This window comes from Electrona antarctica (assembly GCF_951216825.1).
Source record: "Electrona antarctica genome assembly, chromosome: 4".
NCBI lineage: Eukaryota > Metazoa > Chordata > Actinopteri > Myctophiformes > Myctophidae > Electrona > Electrona antarctica.
Genome location: NC_136809.1, coordinates 30,964,368 through 30,982,085, shown reverse-complemented (window position 1 = coordinate 30,982,085; position 17,718 = coordinate 30,964,368). Strand labels below are relative to the sequence as shown.

Genomic DNA, 17,718 nt, shown 5'->3' with positions numbered 1-17,718 from the left:
CAGGAAGTGGTCCTTAAACGAGTTTCTCCTTTTATCACTCTATGGTTTCTCACTTAGGTTTCTCAGTGTTTGGGGTTTCTCTCCATCTTTAATTTCAATGTCTACCAATTTGATAATATCCAAGACTATATATATATATACACACACACACACACCACAATTTGATTATATAAAATATTATATATTTCATTTTCTCTGGGACCTCAATCTAAATACATTTAGATGAGTTGGTCCAATATGGTAATTTCATCCAGAATTCCTTTATAGTCATACCTCTATGCATGGTCTATGACATGTACTGTAGATCAACTGGACCCCACGTTGAGAACCACTGTTTTAAACCATATCTTTCCATTGTAGTCAATCACTCCAGCTCTTTAGTAAATAGAAAATACATTTAACTCCGGGATACCAATTACGAACATCATACACGATTAACAAGTGACATTATAATAAGACTTTAACAATAACAAATCAGCACATTTAAACACATTCAGCATCAAGTATCAAATTATTTCATTGAGAAGTGTTAGATTGTTATCTAACAATTCTCAAACTTGAGGTACTATGTATGTGTAAAACAGCCAGAGGAAATACCCATTTTAATGTGGTTTTATTGTTTAAGTTTTAAAAAACAAGCAGTAAAAAAAAAACAGCATACAATAACATGACATTTAACTAAATCAAACAAGTCTTTCAACCATAAAACTGAACGGAAAGAGAGGGCCATGAGTTCTACCCAATGACATCATACACACACAAACACACCTGACACAAAGGTCATGTTAGTGTCTTAGCCAACTTTCACACATTTTTCTATTCAGTAGCATACAGTACACATTTAACCCCTTTACAATAACAGGAAAATGAAATGCACAAGGGGTTCAAACCCTGCCGGCTCCAATCTCTTGCTACGCAACACCTTGGTAATATCTCCTCAGTGTATGTCCATTAACAAAAACAGATGGGCACAGAAATGGTGACTTTCAATACCGTGCCCACAGAAAAGCATGTTACCCCAACTTCAGTAATTCATGGCAGGAGTTGGGACACAATCATTTCTACTGTCTGCATGTGTCTGAATAAGCAAACTTGGGATTTGATTGATGGGCAGAATTTCATGAAACTTGGTGGGAATGATCAGTAGGCTGGGTTTAAGTGGTCAAAAGTACATAAGTCATATCTCAAGAACATAAAGATGAGGTTTGGTGTGTTGTATTCCGTGTGTGTGTGTCTTAACGGAATTCGGGGTTCTCATAAATTTAGGTGGGAATGATTAGTAGGGTGCCCTAAAGAGAACAAGGTGTTTCATAGCAAGAGATGTCGATGTGGGCAGAGCTTGCACCCCAGATGCGTTTCATTGATTATTTTCCGTACCTGAGACATGATCGATTATGTCATTTTGACCGTGACTTTTATCATTTTGACCCAAAAAGGTAATTATCTCTGGGGGGCATCCTATTGATCATTCCCACCCATCATTCCATTAGTTCTGTTCACAGACAGAACCAATTTCAATATCCTGCCATGCGCGCATTGCTGATGGGAGGGTAAAAATCTGAAATTTTAGCAGGTACAAAATATCTGCACCGTAAACACTGGGAATGTCCGAACAGAATTGTTGGATAATAATTAAAAAGAAGACTTTAAAAACAAAGTAAAAAAAAAAGAAAAAAAAGAAAGAAAAAAAGTATTTTACAAACTTTTAGTAGTGCTGCTAAACAATACCAGTACTAGCTTGTTGAGTGTGAGTGTAAAAGTTATTTTCTTCACAAAGAAAAATAAAAAATAATTGTTCAATTCATCCAAGCAATTACACCAATAACTTTGGGTTAGATGGGACTGGAGTAGAGTCAAGCACGTTTGATGCTTTCCTCCTTTTTTGAATTCTTGCAGAAAACTTCCACCTCTTCAATACTGATACAGAAAGAAATGGAGGACAAGGGAAAGCACATTGTAGATGCCAGGATGGTTGAATAAAATGAAGGTTCAGTGGCGATCCAAAAGAGAAAAAAAAAAAAAAACCTTTACAGAACAGAAAGTCATGATGGAAGCGTGAGTCCAGAGAACCATCATAGTCCTTAAAATAGATCATCCAAATGAAAGACAATCTCTCCAATTCACTGGCCCTGTAATAAATGACAGGACAGACATGTTGTAATTTACACAGATTGTTTCAAGGTAGCAATTTGATTGTTGAAATAGCCATCTAGCCGAGTATGATGGAACACCTAATCAAAACAAAAATTGAACTGCTCTCCCGAGAGGGTTGCTAGGCTAGCGATTTCTTGGGACATTTTCGGCCGTAGTGGCTACAAAATGAAAGATTTTTTTACGGGTAACCATTGTGTAATCGCAATATTACACTCAAGGGTGTGCTTTACCGTCAATACCATGCCTGCGTTACTGCAGGAACGAGCCAATAGGCAAGGAAATCATGCACGTTTTAAATATGTGCATATAGTCATCGGGTAGAAACTTCGTATCTTTGTTATATCACACCGTAACACAAAAGTAGCTCACAACGCAGTACAATGGGGCGTTGTGAGCTCTGTGATCGGTTAAATTTGCCATTTAGAAAATTTGCAAGTGAAAATTAAGCGTGGCAAGTCGGTGAACATTTATAAATATTTAACCAATGAATATATTATCTATTAAACAAGAGTTTGTGACTAAATAATAACTACAATGGCATGGAGGTTCATTTTTTAATGAAGACAGTTTGAGATATGAGGTTTCCACTCGACACTACAGCGATGATATTGAGGGCTGTCCTACCTGATGACCCTGCTGTGGAGTGGCAGCCTGTCCCGGGGCCTGGCCTGCCTGTCCATAGTAGGCGGCCTGCTGTCTGTAGTACTCTGCCCAGGCAGCGCTGTAGTCTGGCTGGCCCCCAGCTGGGGCTGCACCACCCGCTGTAGCAGCTGTACCTGGAGCTGCCGTTGCTGCTGCCGCTCCACCAGGCTGGGCTGGACAGAGAATAGAAAATACATGAGAACAGGACGACTAAAATACAAAAGCACTCATTCATTCCATTATGCTATAAAATGTCTCAACCACAATTGGAAACCATGCCTTCCTGTTGTGATTTGACTATTGTAATGGTTTTGTAATTGCGTCACGGCTCTTAACCCATTCTGGGCGGGAACCCCTTTTGGTGTTAGCATTATGTTATGCTTTAGCTATTGAAAAATAGCAGATCTGCAAGCTTGCGACTTGTAGGTCTGCTATTTTTGGAAAAAAAAATCGAACGACTGACATAGAAACATAGCTTTTTCAGAAAACTGTCAGGATGTAGAAGACATTTTTTAGAATCTGATCTCAGGTCAAAATGGTTTAAACAGCAGTCGACTGATATTTGTAGTCAGACCATGTTGTGCGTTAACAGATCCGACTTACTCATGCCCATTTTCTTGTAGTATTCCTCCCAAGCTTTAGTATAGTCTGGCTGACCACCAGCCGCCTGCGCTGCATGGCCCTGGTGGTCCCCTGGTGCTGCTGCTAAGGGAGCTCCTGGAGCCTGGCCTGGCATAGCACCCCCTGGCTGCTGACCATAGTATTGCGCATAGTATGCTGCCCAAGCTGCATTTGGGTCTGCTGCCGCCTTACCTGGGAGGGGAGGAAAGACAAATTAAGAAGAGTGATGATGACGCCAAAGAAATCAGACTAGATGAGAGTCTGGGCCACAAACACACCAGTAATCTTATAGTTTCACCCAATCGCTGGAGTACCATAACATTTCATTTAAAATTCCTACTGTACTGGAAAATAGTCATGTTGATAACTATTCTGTATTACACTTTGCACAGAATGCCCACAACAATAGTATCACGTAAAAAAAACACAATGTCTGATTGTCTATGATTATCACAATAATTTATTTGCCATAAGTTTGCAGCTCATTTGAAAATACAAGCCAAGTGGGAAAAACAATGTACTCACTGGGATCGTGTGGTGCTGGAGCTTGCCACTGTGGTTGGTAAGTATTTCCCCAGCCTTGTGGAGAGTATTGGTGACCACCAGGGGGTGCACCACCGCTATAAAGAGGAAAGGATTGAAGGAGAGATGGTGAAGGATAAGAATTTCATGCTTAATTACTTGTACGTCTCTTTTTCCAGGCAAATCTTTTACTTGTAGACCAGTCTAGAATAGTATCACACTTGTTTGTAACCGTTGCACAACGTAAATAATTGTTGCTTGTAATGGCATGTGCTGAAGTCATTGGAACTTCCCCATGTCTTATCAGATACATGAAATGTACTGTTCATCTGTGCTTGTACTTACTGTGGAGGTCCTCCAGGAGGTCCTGCATTGTATGGATTGGGATTATAGGGGCCCATGGGACCGCCTGGTCCCCCTGGACCAGGACCCGGGCCCACTGGACATAAGGGAGCCTAAGACCAAAGCAAAGAGATGAGCCACGGATTCATATTTACATTTTTCCTGATCACTTCAGGAGCTTAACTCATGTATGCCGATTCATGATTTAACAGATTATAAATGATGCAAATTTGGAACTGAAGAGAGGGAGGAATTATACAAAGTAGGGAGATAGCTATGACATCACAAGTAGCACCAAATCAGTTGGCCTGTTGTGAGACCAACTGTACATAAAAGCCCAAATATGATGAGATTTCATGTTGTAGGACCTTTAAGTCCCACTGCGTTTCCCATATCCATGCATGTGTTTACCTCTATCTTCTCTTCTATAAGCTGCTTGGCGTGGTCGATCTGTTGCGGGGACCCACGGATAGTGAACAGCTTGAAGTTGGGGTCACCATTAGGCGGTGGCTGACGAGAGATCTCTACAAATGCACCCGTCTGTTGGTTGATGGACTTGACATTCTCCCCGCCTCTGCCAATTACGAGGCCGCATTTGTGAGCAGGGATAGAGAAGGTCATCTCTCCTCCCGGTGGGCCCCAGTTCCCTGGGCCCCTCCCTCGACCTCGTCCACCGGGTGACATGTCACCGGGAGGCCCTGGGGGACCCTGGGATAGAACCATTAGATCAGGATTAGGTGCAGCTTGGGAATCTTCAATAGCCAATTAGAAATTACATTTTTCAGATTGAGACTTGTGGTCTAAACTTGGAACAACCTTATTGTTGAAATACTGGCCACAGCTTAACCGTCCTGCCGCCGGGCACGAGGAAAACGAGAACCTACTCTTTCTAACTGCTCCGCCAAACACGAATTTCTCGTGTTCGAATTGTTTAATCGCTTTTTGATCGGTTTCGATGGCTAGCTGATGTTGCTACCGCAAACAATACTCTGGGACACAAAACACACAATGGCCGCGGCCATTTTGAAGATGCGCGCGCATCCACTTCCATTCTAAGCCCTGCATTCAAAGCCCTGTATCTCAGAAACGACATTGAGGGGCAGTTACTGGCCCAGACAAGCGTTTTCAACGGCCTGTAGCAGGCGCTGTGATACTCGCGGTCGGCTTTATCCACCATCGACCGAGAGAACAACAACCGGTGAAGACACCACACACAGCAGTTTGACACAGGAACATGCGATTAGGGATATTTGGCAGTACTGGCAGTACGCGATCGAGGGATTAATTAATGCTAGCGGTAAATGGGTTAATAAAAAACTAAAAGATTACACTGCACACTAGTAGTCCTGACAACGGTTTGAGCCAGAGGTCTTCGTCAGGACATGATGAATTTATGCGACATTTGTAGCATATTAGACTGCCCATAGTTTTGCAATCAATGGTTGTGCGTAGTTATTCATTTAGATTTGCATGACCAGATAACCAAATGGGTCATAAGCAGCACACAATATTTCAAAACCAAAATATAGTTTATTTTTTTTATTTTCTTCCCCAGACTACTAGATTAGATTTAGTACTGAAGAAGGACACCAAGCCTCTTGTAATGGTATGGGTTTACATCAGGTGAACCATCTACTACTCTATACATTATACTAACCCCCTGGCCACCTTCCTCTCGTACACGTATGCTCTGTAGCAGTTCATTGATGATGGAGGCAGCATGTGCACATCTGTCTGGAGGACCCATAATGTTGGCGATCTTTTCAGGGCCTTGACCATCATCTGTAAGGAATTTGAGACAATTAATGTAAGAGATTAACGACAAGAGACGGTAGAAGATTAATAATTTCAATATTAAACTGTTGAGAAGACTAACCGGGTTTGAATTGTATCTTGACTCCAGCATCATTCTGGATCTTCTTGATCATTTCTCCATTTCGACCAATTACAACTCCCACAGAGTGTCGGGGTACAGGTACCTATAGGGGCCGCACCCAAATTTGCAATACCTTTAGTGACAGTCACGTGACCCCACCAGTTAAAATGCAATAGGCCTATCTCACAGCCCCCTTTCCACACCCCCTTCCGGTAGATAGTGGTGTCATTTAACATTAGCATTTACACGTTTTTTTTCTCTGGAGAATCTAAGTACATTTCCTAATGTAAAAATGTGACAGACCAATATTATTATGAAGCAAACAAGATGGTAAATCAGCTCGAACAGATAGAACAAACCTTACCTTGAGAAAACAAAAGTTGTAGACTTCTTAAATTACCTCTGTTAACATGTAGTGTCTATGGAGTGACGTCACGCTATCACCACTAACGCGGAAAGGGGGCGTATTAAGGGGGCGGGGAAATTCTGTGAGATAGGCCTATTCTCAAGGTTCATCACATATTCACCAGTCAGGAGTCAGGACTTCTAAAATCTTTGATCACTTTCAGGAGCATGCATTGTAATGCAATCTACTCCATGTGAGCCTTTTAGATTGAAATTCCATTGACAAACATTCATACATTTTACTTACCTCTATGCCGCCACCACCGCCACCTCCCCCTCCCATCCTAGATCCAAATTCATTCCTATCGCCAAAGTTGCCATGATCCCTCTCTCGTAGAATGTCATTCACCATGTCCATTGCTTGCTGCAAATCAGCACGACAAAGATAAGTCAGTAAGGGAATAAAGACTAAAAACCAATCGGACACTCCGTTTCCGTCGTATAATTTGTTGTACCTGCACTTTGTATGGATCTCCAATGATGCGTAGGGGTTTATCGATGTTGGGTGGCTGGGAGGCATCTTGAATCAGAATCATCTTTACTCCAGCTCGCTCCTGTAAAGTAGCAGCGATGGGTATATTAAGATTACAGACATTAACTAAATTGTCTCCAGCCAATGTACTTGAAAGTAAAAAAATAAATACAATTTTAAAAACATTACAAAATCAGTTCAAACAACCTGTTTTTGGTCTAGCAGTTTCTCCACACCTACTGTATACATGACAGCAAGTCACCTCATGATTTGTTAAGGTCATTGTAAGCAACCCCGTTATTGTCACCTGCAGCTGTTTAATGGTCTCTCCTCCCTTGCCAATGATGAGACCAGCCTTGCCAGCAGGGATCATCATCTCCTGCATGGACCGTGGTTGCCCATTGGATGAATCTTGGAAAGTGGGTGGAGTGCCACGTCCTCTAGAGACTATCTCATCCAGAAACCTTTTGGCTTGTCTGGGAGGAAATGGAATCAAAAGGGAGAAAAGGAGAAAATAAAGAGTGATGAAGAATAAAGAACAAAATTAGATCAAATAATTTGATATCAATAAGAGAATAAAAAAAGAGCAGATCTATAAGCTCACGTTGTGCATCGGTTACTTTTTATCCCAGATGATCATAGTCATGATCACAATAGATGCATGACCGCTTTAAATAGGTAGATTAATGAATTCGACCAAATTATTATAATGCATTTTAAAACAACCTTCAGCTGAATGAAATACAGTAAAAGCTTAACATTGTGCAGAACATTTTATACAGTAGGAAATACTAGAGCTGACCTTTAAAGCATTTTTGGCTTCAAACTATTTGGATCAGTTTTAATGAACACAGCCTATTGACACTCTCCATGAGCACGGTTAGAGTTTGTATGCATTAGCACCACGGTTCCCAAAGTGGGGGCGGGGGACCCCTAGGGGTCCTTGAGGGAGTTCCAGGGGGTCCCCAGCTAAATGATAGTTAGGAACCAAACAGGTCCATTTGGTTCCATTTGTACACTCAGAGTTAAATTAACTTTCATTTTACAATATAAATTGGGGTCCCAGAGATAGAAATTAAAGCAATTAAATGGGGGTCCGTAGACTAATGCATGTCAAACTGGGGGTCCTTGAAATTAAAACGGGTTGAGAATCACTGCTAGAGCAGTAAAAATCTTCTCTTATGGGGGTCTCTAGCATATCTCTTCAAATGGGGGTTTGGGGGCTAATTAGCGTCAATTTGGGGGTTCTTGACATGTAAAAGTTTGGGAACCACTGCATTAGCAAACACCAATACAGATTCTACTGATGCATCCCTAAGAAAAAAAAACTATATTATGTGTTCAATTTGAGTGTGTTGAAGAAAACAACTTACAGTATGGCATCAGCACTGCCTGTGAGAGAGACACATCTCTCTGGGAGACCCCCACTGTCTAGGAGAAGAAATACATGCTAAATTTAATCCAAGCGCTTGTGTTGTTGGAATACTCACTCAGCAGAACACTTGATCAGACATGCATATATACACACAAGCAAAATATAATACACAGTATATACAAGCACAAAAAACAAACTATACAGAAAATGTAATGGTAAAACTTCAGAGTAAGCATGGTAAGTTAACATTTATTTTTCAACTGTCCAATTAATTTGGCCATTCAAGAAATGCAGCTTCCTTCTTTATGGTTCAGTAACATGCTAGTCTGGAACTACACATTTTTTGCATGATTAAGTCATAAAACATATTAAATAAAAGTCCTGCCTATGTAACCATGTAAAGAATTACACAATTGACCCATTATTCACAGTAGATGGTGCATACATTACTCACATTCCAAGAAAGTTTAAGGAAATAGTTAACTCACCACAAAACTCACCTGGTGCAATCTGGACCTTGCAACCTGAATCCTGTTGTATCTTATTTATCTGCTCTCCCCCTCTACCAATGACTGAAGAGGACACAACAAGGAACTGGTTAGGCTTTGGTTTTAGACACGTGTGAACTCACACTACTTACAGGTAATGTCATGAGAAAGTACATGTGGTCAAAGAATGTGTGTGCCGTGCAGTCTGAGAGTGTACTCACTGAGACCAACCATGCCATCAGGCACCCGGTACTCTTCAGTGACAGTCATGTTGGGAGGTCTGGCTCCACTGCAAAGACAAGGATTAAGAAAAGATTCATTGGGGCATGAGTACCTCATGCCAGAGTTTTTAAATTGGGCACTATTATCCTATATGTTACCCACGTTCAACGTGGTATTCCTATTTTGAGACAGTCAATGACCTACAAGCTCCCAACACATTGTGAGCTTGTAGGTCAGCAATTTTGGGAGATTTCTGAAAGTGAGTATAGTTGATAGTGTACCTCTGTTGTGAAAGGGCAGCAAGCTGAGCTTCAATTGCTGGAAGGGAAGTAGAATCTGTTAGTGATGGAAACTTGGACATTTGAGTGTATTCTAGTAATGGTGGGGGTGCATTTAACCTACACAATGCTGAATCTCTGTCACTCTGTGATGCTAACTTCTTAGCGTCTGGCTGATCTGGAAAAATAAAAGAAAAAAAGGTAGATAAATGTGTATTTTTTAAAAACGTGAGCAACATTGTCTTAATGTCATCTAAATCTCCAAACCTGCATCTTCAAGCGATCGTTTCTGTGCCGTGAATGGGTAACCCTCAGTGCCTCCATTATTGCTCATTTGCGGGACAGCATCTCCACCTATTTTTGCTGCAATCTGAAACAAGAGAAGACCACTGTATGAAACCAACATTTGTAATATACAATTCACAATGAATGACTTATGAGACTTTAATTCATCTAATATCAGCAGGATCAGAGAGACTTACTAACCCAATTCAATTATCTTAAGTTATAAGCAGAGAGCAGAGCTCATGACGAGCAGTAGAGTTATAAGATAAACCCTTTAATTCAGAATTCAGGAGAACTATACATAGATAAGATGGATAATCATCATTGGTGAATTGCTTCTGGTCAAAATCAACAGATCTTATCTTAATGACTAAGGATGAAAAATCAAGCCCTTAATCACAGTAAAATCTGAAAGGGCTTTAAGCATTTGGATTTGTTTCACCATTAAAGTAAGTGCATATTAATCCCAGGCTGTTGTAATACTACCTGGCTGGCATCACCTTGGTCCTTGGTACTACTACTGATGATTTAGATTTAGACGACATACGATTAAATTAAATACGCTGGGAGTGTTTATCGAGAGTTAAATGGCGTGTTAAGAGCGCGTATAACATGGTAGTACTCGATATTGATATAATCTCGCTAGTTGATTAATGATCAAAAAAATTGGTTTGTAATATCCAATCTGCGTGAGATGTGGGTCAGGTTAGATGTTTTGCCGTAATCGTGACCATAACTGATTTACCTTACCGAACCTAGGCTATATGCGTTTTAATTTGTGATAATTGCTAACTACAGTACAACAAAAACAATATTTAGCGGTTAAGATTCGATATATAGCATTGCTGTTTACAGCATAAGCAAACACTGCATCACGACTTCGTGGCCGTCGCTTCAGCTAAGTGCCATGCTAACCTTGGGGCCTTGCGACCATTGCGACTAGTATCGAGCTAGCCAACTAAGATTGTGCTAACGCTACTTGGTTAGCTAACGCGCTACTAGTGTCTAGGCGCGTCGAGCGTGCTGGGCAGGCAAAGCTAGTACTTGGCGATGGATGATGTGTATAGTAAACCCAACCAAGCCGAGCCAGCCAACCAGCTAGGCTAGCTTCCATTCACCGAGTGCGACTCAATCTTTCATCATGAACCGATAATAACCATTTGGCGTTTACCTGTCTGGCTCGCTGCACAGCATCCGCAAAGGCATCCTTCTTGATCCCAGCACCGGCCCCGTTAGTTGCTAAAGCGCCGTACTCAGACATGCTGCTGTGTGCGGAGGGACGGGAGAAGAGCAGCACAGGGTGCTAAAGCTAACTGCTAGCTAGTAGCTGCCGACCGCTCGAGATGCGCAGAAGCGGGAAAGACGAGAAAGGCAATAAAGTGGAACCGCCAGCAGGGGGGAGGGGTTTGCACTCTGCACTGCAGGCAGGTTCTTCGGCGTACGAAGGGGTCGTTCGCCAAAACAGCCGCTCTACAATCTCATCTCTGTAGTCTGTATCGCTCATCATCTCTGTATATCAAGGGTATCATAAATATGCTATCATCACTCTCTGGTCTGGTAACTGGTATCACTGTGTAGTCAGTCAGTGGTGGCTGGTGCTAGACTAAGAGGTACTGAGTAACAGATTAGTTTTACCCCTATGGCTCTGGTTTTTCCCATAGGGGTTTTACCCAAGTAAAAGTATAGTAGAATATTTATTGAGTGGTGCAATCACTCCTATAGACATCTATGTGTGTGGCTGTGTCTCTGGGCCCAGCACGAAAATAGCTTATAGCGCTTGTTCACCACCAAGTGTCACTGTTGCACAGCCTAACACAGAGACACACACAGGCCAGGTAGGAGGGCTTGTAGGCTACAGTACAGTACAGTACAGTACAGTACAGTACAGTACAGTACAGACACAAGTAGAGTACAGCACCACTAACTCTCTTTTTGTATTTGATCTTATATTGACAAAGTATTAGCATGATCAAAATATACCTGAAGTGCCAAACGTAATACATAATGGCCTATATTATCTTTATCTAAAACAAAAAATACATCGCATGGATGCACCTGGGACGTATCCTCAGTGATGTATCCCAAGGTCATCTGGGTTTCGGGTCTCCCAACATCATACCCCTCACTCAGGTGACCCAGCCGGGGTGATCAAGTCCCGACTTACGTCCCAGTAACTACCCTCGATCAGTCCCATTAGGGAAAAACCAGGGCCACACAATCTGTTCCTCCTGACCTGAACTACTCTGCCGGGACTGGGAGGTACCATTCTGGCGCGTGGAAGGACTAGGCTCTGTGGGTTGACTCCTGTCCACGCCCCTCCTACGTCTCACCAGGTCCACTCCTGCTCTCACCAGGTCCAGCCCCTGTGCGTTGCACCAGACTCCCAGCACTAGGCACAGGAATGGTGGATTCTCGAGCCGCAATGGTTCCGCAGGCTCCACCTTGCCCTTGGTGGTGCCACAGGCTCCACTTGAATGGCCCTCTTAAAGGCTTCACCGTGGGTTTGTTGGGCTTCTTCCTCACGGAAGACACAGGCTGGGGCGTCAACCCATACTGCTCCCGGGTGCCGTCTACATTCAGGCTGTCACCAGTCTCTCCGGTGGTCACCAGACTATTCCTATGAGTCACTATAAATAGAATAACTAAAACAAAAATACATCGCATGGATGCACCTGGGACGTATCCTCAGTGATGTATCAAACAAAATTAGATTTTACATATTTTAAATCTAACTAAATTCAATAACAACTGCCCATTAGATTTTTACATATTTTAAATCTAACACAATTAAATATAGGCTATCTTCCAGCCAGGTACATAGCATGTATTATGTGCTCAATAAGTTACATGGCAATTTGCCTTTTATATTTTGAGATATCTTGCAAAATGTACATTTAGGCCATGGGGTCACCAAAAAGCTCATCTCTGAGAAGTATACAGGTGCACGGCTGCACGCACAGCAAATTACTTAGCAATTCAGTCAGTCAGTTTATTTATTTTATATGTACTAGGCCTATGTATTTATTTTTTGCATTTATATCTTTATAAAGATTGTATTTATTATTAAGAAAAGAACATCATTAGATTGTTTTTAGATTATATTTTTTTCATGAAGGGGCTCTTGTCTATTCCAATTTATTGTAAAAGACTTGAAAAACAAGCAGAACTGATTTATTTATTTATTTATTTATAGCCAAAAATACGATGAAATCTATTACAAATGTTTACTCATGGCATTATTTTATTTGAAGGCACAATCATGCATGCTTTCAATAGCATGTTCCATAATAAATATGAACATATTTAAGTAATTTTAATCACATCAAATAAAAAAATATTCATTGGAATAATAGCCTACATTTCAGTTTAGACAGATTAAAACTTCAGATAAAACTCTTAGATATAAACTGTATATTGTACAGTACACACATAGAAAGGAGTGAACAAATTTATGGCAGAACTGATCCCTGAACCCCTTGTTTCTGTCAGGCAAGACTCACACCTATTCATGCACACACACATAATCATTTTCTATGTACAATCTGGGTTTGAGCATGATGCCTGACAGTGTCTAACTAAGTGCTATGCAGGTATACCACGTCATGTAGGCCTCCCACCTATTCACTAACAAAGATCCAGGATTTCTGTACCTCAAAATGCTGAATAAAACAATAGTTTTGTATCAGCAAGCAACGTTCACTTTCAGTGTTTTGTCAACTCCTCTCCTCCATTCACATTTCCATTCATAAAATTCACTGTGTGCTCTGTTCGTGTTACAAACATGTGTGGCCTCCTAATTTTGCTATGACTGTAACTTTGACTGACCTGACTGACCAGAAATGTGTATTTAGTCTGGCTGCTGCAGTGCCTGCCGCCCTGACCCCTGAGTCAGTTTTGTTGCGGCCTTGAAGCACTGGGGGGCTTGATGAGTCACAATGGGTGCTTAACTACAGTCAATTGTTTACTAAGGACCCACTACGGGCCAGACAGCAGCCTGCTGTCTGGCTCGTAGTGGGTACTTGGTTAGATTGGATCCGCAGGCCGCCACTTTGACACCACTGTATCACTACAATACATATTACACCACTGATGATCTTGAAAGCACTACCATATCAATAATGTGTTTATTTCAAGGTTTACCAAAGCTGAGGATCATGTATTTAAATTTATATTATGTATCACTATTTTCAAACTCATGTAGATCAATTGTTTTTGATTAAACCAAATTGCATTAAAACAAACATTCAGAGATAATAATCAGATATTGATTAAGATTCTCAAATACACAAACATTATTCTGGTGAATGTTGTATACTTATCCTTGAATGCCCATATGGTTTTCACAATTTCATTTGTGTGAAAATATAAGTCTTGGGGTGTTATATCCAGAAACAGGAAACAGGAAGTAACATCTCTATGAAAGGGCATGTGATTTTAAGGACCTCCTTGTTTTGTAATCCAACTGGAACACAGAAGAATACGGACTTCAACAAAAAGTGAGATGGAACAGTCCTCTTGTCATTGGAAAGCATTTTCTATGCGCCACCTAAAGTTGAATGGAGGAAAAATTGTCATGTAATAATCCTTTTATGTTCAAAAAGGGCTGAATGTCACATGTTCCCAGTTGTGCATGTCACAAGCAGCACTCTTTACATTGTGTTAGTTTTCAAGCAAGTTCAAGTCCTCACCTGTGTAAAAAAAAGTAAGTAGTCTAGCTTTCATATAAAAGAAAGCTCTTGGCATGCTTTGCATGCAATATATCAAACACAAACATGACATTTGAGGTTGCACTAGGAGTCAATTCAGGCGAGGTTATCCAATTCCAAACCATCCACACCAGATTATGCTTGGGTCTTGTTTGCTCCATTCCTTCCATCTTGTGCCCTGCTCCCTACCTTTCCTGCATCCCCAGCCTTTCCTATACTTTAAGGAGGTGGGCGAATGTGGGCTAGGTAGTTCATAGTAATCGTGCATTTATATATGTGCATGGGCTCATGCATTGCTGGAATACTTGATTGCCAATCATCGGCAAGTTGCTGATTTCCTCGCCCCTTCCTTACCTTCCTGTTCCTTACCTACCTGTCTGGCTCTACCTGTTCTCACCCTGCTCCCCCCCCCCCCTCTTTCCCTCCCTCATCTCCTCCTGTCATTTCCCACTCCCAGGACCTTCCTCATGGATTCGTAGATGACGTATGAGATGCTGACAGCAGGGATGACTTTGAGGAAGTTAGGAGCAATTCCCCGGTATAGTCCGGCCACACCATCCTGAGTCACAATGGTCTGGAATAGGCTTATCATGGAGGGCTGGGGTCCACCTTTTACAGAGGCTGAGGTGAAATATAGCAAATAATGTCAGGTAGTGGTTATTTTGTTTGCATGACAAATTTTAAATCCTGTAAACAGCCAAGCATGTAAACAACATATGCTTGATTTTTTTTTTAGAAACACATATTTTGTTAACCAATTACCTATAGTCTCTCGAGCCAGACTGTTAACTGTTAACTCACAAAATGTTCATACAGTTTATGCAAAGGAAGTGCTGATAATGATCCGGGAGTATAGCGGCTGTCCCAACTCCCCCCACTTCGATTTAGTCATTGCAGTCTCGTAAATTTGTCCTACTGTAAATCAAATGAGTAGAAGCATACATATTGCTACTAAGATTGTGGAATAGTTGTCTGGCTACGCAAGACTACCAATTACCTAAACATAGAGAGGAAACTATACATAGCCTACAATAGATATACACTGATACTAGTGTTCTAGTTTATTTTTTATATACAGTATATTGATGCTGTCGGGCGGAAATCATTACTTTTCAGGAAATGGAAAAAAGTGTGTGTTCCAATGGATCTGGAACACACGCATTATTGTGACGTATTGTGCTCTTGTGATTATATTCACTGGTTAAATATTCATAAAACTCATATAACCAAATCCCTTGTTAGATGGTATTTGTGTTACTTTTGCACGACACTGTCACACGACAAAGTATACAATTCATTGATGAAAAAACTAAAAAGGTAGAAATTATGTTTCTGCCCGACAGCTACAATATATACTTATATAGCACTATAGCACACATATCCACACCTTGGGCCTGCATGCGGGTACGAATCAGGGCTAGTGGGTAACTGGCCAACTGTCCACAGGTACTTGACATGGCACCACAGCCCACCAGAACCAAGACTCCTGGGTCAGCTGAACCTTTGTTTCTTTGCAACCAAGCATTCTTCAGAGTCTGAGGGTAAGAAGGAATGAGAGAGTTAAGTGTGTGTGTGTGTGTGTGTGTGTGTGTGTGTGTGTGTGTGTGTGTGTGTGTGTGTGTGTGTGTGTGTGTGTGTGTGTGTGTGTGTGTGTGTGTGTGTGTGTGTGTGTGTGTGTGTGTGTGTGTGTGTGTGTGTGCGCGCGCGTGCTTGTGTGTACTTGTATTACTATACTTGTGAGGAACAAATGATGAAGTATGTACTGTAGTAGAATTTGTGAAATAGACGTGAGGAAAATCTTCCTGGTCGTCACAAGATGAATGGTTAATTTATGTTTTTTAGTTAGATTTAGAATTAGGAAAACATTCAGTTTGGGATTGGCTATTTCGGTTAAAAAGGCCAAATCTTAAAACCTTGATGTCCTCACAAGTATAATAATACAAACTGTGTACTGTGTAAGTACATGCATGTGCCTGACCTCATAGACAGCTAGGTCGATGCCAGCGTATGGAATAATGCCCAGAAGGTTGGGTATATAGCCTTTGTAGAAGGCCTTGATTCCCTCCTTCTTGAGGATCTGCCTGGCACAGTCGATGATCCCAGAGTACTGGCCTGTTTTCCTCAAGGTCAGACGGGTTTTCAGCACCTGTCAGAGGAAAAAGGAGGTGGACGACGAGGTGAAGGAGAAGAAGTGAGTTGAAAATATGAGGTAAACAGGAGGCCTTTGTCTTACCTCCAACGGGTAGATGGCAGTCTGAGCAGTGGCTCCAGCCAATGAGCCGGCAATGAATCTTTCATAAACCTTCAGAGTTTGTCTGTCCCCCTTCACACGCATCATGGACTTGATCTACAGTATACAGAATGATGGAGCATTTTAAAGGGAATGTATTATGTAGAAGGTAGAGGAAACTTGTATTCATTATTTGGTAATAATAACATTGAGCCAAGTGACAATAATTATTAACAATCTTCAGTATCTACACAAAAAATATGAAGATGACAGTGTTGGAAAGATTGAAAGATAAAGGACAGGGAATCCAGAGATGAACCTTTATGCAAAGAAACATATCATAGATGAAAAAGGAGATGCTGAGTCCACGCCACCTTTTCATAAGCTGCAAACTTGATAGCAGTCTCTGGGGCGATTTTGAGAACATTGACTCCATTGCCCCTCCAAAGAGATCGCAGTCCTCCCTCCTTCACCATGGCCTTGAGACCATCCCATAAACTCAGTTTTCTTGAAGTGGAACCATGTACCTGGGTGAAGCACAGTAACACTGAGGCAAGGAGGCTTAAGGCTAATTCATACTCCAGTTTTATGTGATAAGGTAACCACAGAGCGATATGTTCGGGTGAGTGGTGAGTCGCTTATCACCATGGCGTTATCAACCACCGCAGTGGTCACCTTAAGTTATCACCTAAAATTGGAGATTGAATAGGCCTTTAGTGGGTTGAGTGACTGTATAGTAACCAAGGTTTGAATTCACTTCACAACTAAACTAACGTGTTGATAGACACACAGCCACATGTCCTGTTGAAGTCGTTGAGCAAGGCACTGACATCCCCTAAACTCCCTCACCACTACACACACACACACACACACACACACACACACACACACACACACACACACACACACACACACACACACACACTTAGTACTTAGTATAATATTTGACTATAAATGTAGGCCTACATTGCAAATGTTTATCATTCAAACCTTGCTCTAGCTTTACCAGAGTGGTTTTCTTCTACTCTTGACATCACATAACTGCTCAACTGAATGATTATTGAATGTTGGGGCGGCCGGGCAGGAAGATTTAGCTATTC

General features: G+C 41.4%; 2 protein-coding genes across 7 annotated transcripts in view; both read right to left on the bottom strand.

Moving 5' to 3' along the window:
- Positions 1–596: 596 nt before the first annotated feature.
- On the bottom strand, positions 597–11,031 carry khsrp (KH-type splicing regulatory protein). 2 transcript variants are annotated; one of them, XM_079498797.1, is made up of 18 exons: positions 10,854–11,031; positions 9,665–9,767; positions 9,522–9,575; positions 9,401–9,437; positions 9,119–9,186; positions 8,898–8,981; positions 8,408–8,465; positions 7,342–7,510; positions 7,018–7,116; positions 6,810–6,926; positions 6,158–6,260; positions 5,939–6,063; positions 4,693–4,989; positions 4,285–4,394; positions 3,943–4,037; positions 3,400–3,609; positions 2,779–2,969; positions 597–2,129 (listed from the first exon to the last, which is right to left on the bottom strand). In XM_079498797.1, the coding sequence occupies exons 1-18, from the start codon at positions 10,941–10,943 to the stop codon at positions 2,121–2,123; spliced, it is 2,019 nt and encodes a 672-aa protein (XP_079354923.1). In that variant the 5' UTR covers positions 10,944–11,031; the 3' UTR covers positions 597–2,120. The 2 variants fall into 2 exon arrangements, with proteins under 2 accessions (XP_079354923.1, XP_079354924.1); XM_079498798.1 differs by having other exon boundaries at positions 8,910–8,981.
- Positions 11,032–13,912: 2,881 nt separating this feature from the next.
- slc25a23a (solute carrier family 25 member 23a) overlaps positions 13,913–17,718 on the bottom strand; it is a 10,738-nt gene continuing 6,932 nt past the window's right edge. For 2 of the 5 annotated variants that reach the window (XM_079499224.1, XM_079499225.1), the window contains exons 7-12: positions 16,993–17,145; positions 16,622–16,735; positions 16,367–16,534; positions 15,776–15,923; positions 14,849–15,009; positions 13,921–14,228 (exon numbers count right to left, since the gene is read on the bottom strand). In XM_079499224.1, the coding sequence (XP_079355350.1) occupies positions 14,169–14,228; positions 14,849–15,009; positions 15,776–15,923; positions 16,367–16,534; positions 16,622–16,735; positions 16,993–17,145 (804 nt within the window). In that variant the 3' untranslated portion in view covers positions 13,921–14,168. Of the gene's footprint in view, positions 14,231–14,848; positions 15,010–15,775; positions 15,924–16,366; positions 16,535–16,621; positions 16,736–16,992; positions 17,146–17,718 lie in introns of all 5 variants that reach the window. The other 3 variants (XM_079499226.1, XM_079499227.1, XM_079499228.1) reach the window with 3 other exon arrangements.